Source organism: Sinocyclocheilus anshuiensis, unplaced genomic scaffold (genome assembly GCF_001515605.1).
Source record: "Sinocyclocheilus anshuiensis isolate Anshui unplaced genomic scaffold, SAMN03320099.WGS_v1.1 scaffold12, whole genome shotgun sequence".
NCBI lineage: Eukaryota > Metazoa > Chordata > Actinopteri > Cypriniformes > Cyprinidae > Sinocyclocheilus > Sinocyclocheilus anshuiensis.
The window spans coordinates 219,779-227,247 of record NW_015555713.1 but is presented as its reverse complement, the minus strand read 5'-3'; the positions used below and the strand labels follow the sequence as shown (position 1 = coordinate 227,247).

General features: G+C 36.1%; 1 protein-coding gene across 4 annotated transcripts in view; it reads left to right on the top strand.

Moving 5' to 3' along the window:
- The window catches only part of LOC107672141 (protein shisa-9-like), a 77,564-nt gene that overhangs the window by 63,460 nt on the left and 6,635 nt on the right, over positions 1 to 7,469 (top strand). For 3 of the 4 annotated variants that reach the window (XR_001632291.1, XR_001632290.1, XM_016465240.1), the window contains exon 4: positions 2,742 to 2,852. The exons of the other annotated variant lie outside the window; for it this stretch is intronic. Coding sequence is in view for 1 of the 3 variants with exons in the window: in XM_016465240.1 (XP_016320726.1) it covers positions 2,742 to 2,852 (111 nt within the window). In the remaining 2 variants the exon portion in view is untranslated. The remainder of the gene's footprint in view (positions 1 to 2,741; positions 2,853 to 7,469) is intronic. 4 annotated transcript variants of the gene reach the window in all.

Sequence of the window (7,469 nt, the reverse complement as noted above, 5' to 3'; positions counted from 1 at the left end):
GTAGTGACGTCATGGCTGTCGCCGGCCAACGAGTTGGTGTTTTTTCAATGTATGCTTCAGACACGGGTCACGACGAGGCGTTCCCCATAGCGACCCCTAGAGGACGCAGTTCGAAGTTCCCATGAAAGGGAACACTATATACATTGATTCCTATTAAAGCAACTGCATTAAAGTTTTTCAGTCAAGAGTAGTGAGTGATTTATCTCTTTGTATATGGTGTTTTATTAATATTAAAGTCTGCATGAAATCAAAATTGACTTTATTTACTTTACTAGCGCACATTGCTAGTCTTGATGTGAACAATTAATCCGTGTAAGTTAATCCGCTGAAAAAAAATGTTTGTCTTGGTAATCTTTAATCAAAATCTGAACATTTGCTTCCGCTCTGGAATGGCATTCCTTCTCTCATGACGTCAGTTTGACGGCTTGGGCAGAATATATCCTTAAACACACCCCTCCAACCGTTAGGTTGCTATGAGTGAGAGACAGAGAGGAGGAGCGCAAAAATAAAATGACGCCCTCTATTCAATATTCTGTTTCAGCTGGAAATACGTCACTACACTGAAATAAAGTCGGCAGCAACTTCTGGTTAATGTGGACTTTAAAGGAATAATTCACCCAAAAATAGGCTAGTGTTTTATTTTTATACCTTCATTTACTCACTCAAAAGTTGTTTTAAACCTGAATGAGTTTCCTTCTTCTGCTAAACATAAACGCTATTTTGAAGAAGGTGGAAAACCAAACAGTTGTTGGTCCAGTGACTTCCATAGTATTTTTTTCCCCTACTATCAAAGTCTATAAGGACAAGCAACTGTTTGGTTACCCAGATTCTTCAAAAGATCTTATTTTGTGTTCAGCACAAGAAAGAAACGTTTAACCAGTAAGGCTTTAAAGCAGATGCAAAAAATATCTACTTTTGTGATTGTGAATAAGTAGACCGTAGACCGGCACGTAGACCGGTCACGTAGCCTGTATTTTTGACTTTCAAACATTTTTCTGCTTTTGATTTATGTCGAAGATGGTTGGATTTGTTTGAAATACCTATGAAGAAAATGAATGGGTAAAAAAATAAAAACAGGAACCAAAACTGCCAAAAAGTTTGTGGGTGTTCACTGTCCTCTATATGAAGTCAAACATTTCTCATCGAATTCTTCCAAGACCAACTGATCTGAGGCTTTGCTGTCCACATTAATTTTTCAGCTCTACACTTGTATATGTTTCAATAATTGTCTATTTTATTTCTAAAAAGAGATTTTAAGAAGGTTTTCCAGTTTAAAATATCTAGAAAACCTTTAAACAAGGATTTTTTTTTGAGAAGTGACATTTCATAGATATTAAGAATCTTATTAATATATGTGTATTTTGTCTTATGTATTTTGGTAGATTTTGTTTCACTTATTTTTAACTTGTTTATACCTGAAACAGGAAAAAATCTGCCAGTGTATTTAGACAAAATACATTCACAATAACTAAATATTCGATACGTCCGGCTTTTATGGCTCATATAGTATGATATAGGAGAATATGGAGCTTATACTTAAGGAGGTAAAAAATGTCTCAGTTTAATTCAGAAGCCCAAACTGAGCAAAAAGATGCAATTTGGAGCAGATATTTATATGCTCAAAAACTAAGATAAATTCTGGTTGCTTGTAATGTAAATCAGTGAGATCGCGATAACAGTTTAGTCATACTTATATAAAATGCATATAAACATTAGTTGTCACTCTGTATCTCCCAATAATATGTCAAAGCAAAATTATATTTAAATGCTTAATTTTTATGATCAAAGCCTTGTAGTTTTTATTTTATAGGGACAAACATATAATGCAATGCAATACATGATGACTGATAGAATAAAAGATTTCTCTAAGAAATATTGTATGGAGAATCAAGTAATTCCCAGTTAGTGTTTATCTTGAAATATTACTAACAAAATAAAAGTTATTCTTATGTATACTCTTATGTAAAACTAAGTTTTTACAGCAAAAATACACAATGTAGTTTTTAGAATGATACTAAAAGGCCTTTTACTGACTAAAAAAAATATAAACTACCAATCAGACGACAGAAGGCATGGAGTAGATAGTCTACAACAGGTTTTTCAGCAAGTTTTTGATCATGTTAATTTAGAGGCCTTCTGAAATTTGCATATCAAATATGACACACTAGGCTTTAAAGGGACAAAAAGATACTGTTATTTCTCTGAAAACTAGTCTTAATATCTTACGCATTGCCACTTCTAAAGTAAATTATTCTTGTTTTAAGGATTTTTACAGATATTTTAACTGGGAAGCAAGTAAAAAAAAACTAATTAAAAACGTTTTGCACTATACTTGCATAAAACATAACTGAGAACTTCATTAAGATTGCAGCGTTATGCAACAGCAGCCTACATTCACAATTATACAACAGACACTTTTATTTAAAGTCACAAAGTAATTCCAAGCTATACATAGCATTAGTTCCCTGAGAACTGAATCCATGACCTTGATGTTGCAAGCGCCGTACTCTACAGGAACCTCTGAGCTATAAGACTCATGCATGTCCTTCGTTTTCCTTTACTCGCTGAACTTAACGGCAGACTTTCTCCTTTACTGTATAATCACATGACTCATCTCTCTATAAATGTGCTGACTTCCCATTTACTAACGCACCCCTCCTCCTTGTGTCCCTCTCTCTCCTCTTTGCTCTCTCGTTCCTTCATGTCCTCCTTCTCCTTCTGTGCTTTCTCTCTTCCTTCAGAGCATAACCACCTGAATAATGTCACGCATCCTACTTTGAGTCCCGTAATGACTCTGTCCCAGCCTCACAACAACATGGGCTTCAACAAATACTCCTCTCTCAAGACCATGGGTAAGACACACACACAAACAGCTGTCACATCTTGTAATGCACACCATAAATGCCACACATGTTCATCAAGGTCACTTTATCCACAAACACTGATTACCATTGCAAATGATTCCCAGTGTCATTGACTGCAATGTAATCACATATGCAAATATCACCACTCAGATCAAGAGGAAAAAAACCCTGACATGTTATTACATGTAAATCACAGGTGGATGATCTCAGGAGCATGTACTGTACATATACGGATATGCTAATAATGGACATAAACACACACTATGTAGTGTGACCTTATCAATCACAGCATGACTCGAAACACAGAGGGGCAAATTCACTAAACAGCCACGCTAGTGTTTGTTCTTAGCACATTCCCTCCCGAGACACATAGAAATACATACTCGCTGAGAATTAGGGGCTGATGGGAAATTGGTTGAAATGTACTATGTTACATGAAATTAAGGAAAAATATATGCCATATGCTGCATGACCAAGAGCATAAAAACACGAACAGACTCAAACACACTAAAGCTTATATCTTCATAGTGTATATGAACATACACTATTCTAATAACCTGGTTGTACCAAAGGAAAAAATAAATAAAAATATAAATATATCAGTTCGTTTGGGGTTGGTCAGATTTTTAAAATGTTTTTAAAATAAGTCTATCGTGCTCACCAAGGATGCATTTATTTGATCAAAAATACAGTAAAACAGTAATATTGTGAAGTATTACTACCATTTAAAATAGCTGTTTTCTATTGTAATTTAACATGTAATTTATTTCTGTGATGGTAAAGCTGAATTTTCAGCATCATTATTCAGTGTCACATGATCCTTCAGAAATCATATTAATATGCTAATATTTGCTGCTCCGGAAACATTTCTTTCTATTATTATTAATGTTATGAAAACCGTTTTTCCGGCGTAATATTTTAAATATAATAATTTGTATTTTCTGGATTTTTGATGAATAGAAAGTTTAGAGCAGCATTTATTTGAAAGAGGCCTACTTAAGTTTTTTGTAACAATATACATTTCTTTACATTAACTTGCATCCTTGCTGATTAAATGATGAGTGATATTTTTAAAGGGATAGTTCACCCAAAAAATGAAACTTATGTCATTAATTACTCACCCTCATGTCATTCCAAACCCATAAGAACTTCGTTTATCAAATTAAGATATTTTTGATGAAATCCAAGAGCTTTCTGACCCTGCATAGACAGAAACAACTACCACGTTCAAGGCCAGAATGGTAGTAAGAACATTGTTAAAATAGTCCATGTGACATCAGTGGTTCAACTGTAATTTTATGAAGATACGAGAATACTTTTTGTGTGCAAAGAAAACAAAAATAACGACTTCATTCAACAATTTCTTCTCTTCCGTGTCGACGTGCGTTCACGAGAGTACCACAAAGAATGCGTGTGGTGCTGCTGACGCAGGAGCTGGCATTCTGACGTAGAGCATGCGCTGCACCTTGTTTACAAGCAGAGGAAGGCACACACATGCGTCGTGATACTCTCGTGAACAATGCAATACACAATGCATGTTGAGAAAGCTGTGTTGATAAGGATATATTTACAATTAAATTCACATACTATATAATTTCAATATATAATTTCAAAAATCAATAAGAAATGGATACATTTATGTAATGAATTTGTAGAATGAAAAATTTGATTTTAAAATTAAGCCTATTTTTAGAATTTTTTTAGAAAGATTTTTTTTTTTTTGAGGTTCTGGACAGTTTTATTAACATTCTTAAGATTGTATTTCTGCATAGCTATTGTGGGATCTTACTAATATAAAACATATTATTCCTATTGCACATATTTAGCCCACATCAAAGAGATATGAGAGGATAAAACACAAAGATGGAGAGGGATTTTTTTCCCCTTCAAACAATGTGTAGTTATATGGTACGTCCACGTACATGCAGTCTCTGGCATGGTGTCTACTGTTGGATTATTGCATTTGGAAAGCTTGAGATGGATCAGCCCTGACTGCGCTGGCAAAGAGATTGGATGGGGAGAGTTCAGCAGGGCAAGTGGAGGGAAAGATGAGAGGATGATGGGAGAAAAGAAGGAGGAACATGCGCGTGGGGAGAGGGTGTAATGAATAGGGTCGGAGCCAACTTGTGGCAGGTGCCTAAGACAGCTTCCCAAGCACCATCTTAATTAAAGAATAACGTTTGGAAACAGATGGCCAGATATAGAGAGAGGCAAACTAAATTAAACAGAGAACGCTGTGAGGAAAGAAACAAAGAGAAAGGCTAAGAAAGATAAGAGAAATAGTACTTGTGGTAAAGAGGGGAAGAGACAGTAAGAAAGGAAGAAAAGACATGGACAGAGAGGCTGCTGGTACATTTACCGTCTGTTCATTAGTTAGATACATATGTTCACTCTCTAAGCATTTCCTGTGTCTGACATCATCAGGCCGTTATGTCACGTTCTCTCCTGTTGCAGTGCCTGAATGCCCCTGAGGACCACACACACACACACACACGTTTTTCTATCAGGATTGAGACTTTATATTGACTGCTGTTTTATTTATACTGAGGAAATTATGTGTTCAGTATCCTATCTGAACACATCTGCTGTAAATGATAACATCACATACTTAACATCCTATACTTAAGGTAATTACTAAAGACCAGACCTTGGCACTAAAATAAAACTTTTTGCAGTGATAAAGTAAAAATGAAATATCCCTAGATGCCCACAAAAGGAGGTTTTGTCAGATTTATCAAACCTTACTATTATGCAAAGTTGTGAGAAGGTGCAAAAATAAATAACAATAAATAAAATAAAATATGGTTTGATAAATTTTATTACTTTCTATGCTTATTCAAAATGGTAAATTTTCTGGTTTAGCCTATAATTCAAAGTGTGTGTGCAGTTGTGTAATTGTGCAGTACTCTTTTTCAGGCTAGCTGTGTGTATATGGCATAAGTGTGTGTGTGCTCGTGTGTTAAATCTGTTCGTCTCTTGCTCATTATCAGGGTAATACGTCTCGGTGTCCTTCTCTTTAAACACACTCCCTAAATAATTCATGCCTACTCAACGCACACTGCCCACATTACCTATTCACTGGACCTTCACTGGAAGTCGACTGAATTGTGATTCTTTAGATCCTCTCTTCTCCTTTAAATTCAAATCAAAACACTCCTGAATTAAAAAGCACATGAATGCGCTAAAGGATGTGCACACTTAAAAACATAATATGAGCTAATCTGCATGTCTAACCGCATTAGCAAATTGCTGCTTGATTTACAATCTACAGGAACAAATTAATATCTTCATTTGGGTAAATTTTGTCATATTTCTAAACACAGGTTTTGTCACTTCTTCAAACACATAGTGCTGAGACGTAGCTTTGGCCCTCAGCATGCTGCAACATCCCTAAAACCCCTTCAGGTTTCATTTTGACCTTCTAAGCTGATTGTAATACTAACCGACATTCGCTCATGCACGACTACAAAGAGTGAGCGCGTCCATACTGATGTGGTCAAAAAGAATCATAACAGTAGCTGCTAATGCCAAGTTACCACAGTTTTACTTTAGTGACTACAGTATTTTGCCAGAAACAATGATTACCATCGGGCCAGGATATATACGTTTGAGATCACATACAATGAAATTATGCTAGATGCTTGTGTGCCTTGTCAGCAGGTATTCCCCTCATGTGTTAGCCGTGACTCAGTCGATAGTGAGAAAGGACAGTATTGGAAGTCAGAATGGAAAACAAGAAAAAGGAGACAAAAATGACAAAACAGTGAAGCAAGGTTGTTTAAGTCTGAGGGCAGTGAAGCGAGTGGCCTGTCTATAGCTTGCAGCACTCAGTGGAGATGGGCTAATTTGACGAGACAGGCTAAAAGGCTAACTCTACTCTGTCAACTGTTGCTAACATGCTAACCCACTTCAGTCTGCAAAAGAATAAAATAACCAGCCAATTTTATACAGTTTACAACCCTAACTGGCGTCTATCACATAAGTAGCTAACTTTTACCAAGCCACTGTAAATATCACTAATCAAAATATTACACACAATAGTGCATAATAATTATAGTCCTGCAATTAGTGTTGCTTTCATCAACGAAAATTGACTAAATATCTTCGTCAATGAACCTTTATCACGTGACGAAAACGAGACGAGACGCAACGTAAATGCTGGTCATGTGACGATGACTATAATTAAATGTATAATGCAATATTGTTGACGAATAAAAACGAGACTAAATGTGGTTTACAAAATAAAAACTATGCTAAAATGTCTCTTCATTTTCGTTGACCAAAATGAGACGAAACGAAATGTTATAACGTTATTTCGTCTCGTTTAGTCGCATTATTATTATTATGTTGCAGTATTTCTGTTTCCTGTGTCTCACTTCAGGGGCTGCATCAGGTCGCACTGCGCAGATGCAGGCAACGTCACTTCCTCAAGCCCCACTCGTGGCATTATTTAGACCAGTGTTTCCCAACCGGGGTGCCGCGTCTGTCGAGAGCAGGGGTGCCGTGTAAAAAATCCTTTTTTAATATTTTTATTAGTTCACCACTCAGGATTTACTTTCACGTGGTGTGACGCTCTGCGTATTATCCCGCTCTATGTGTGTGTGC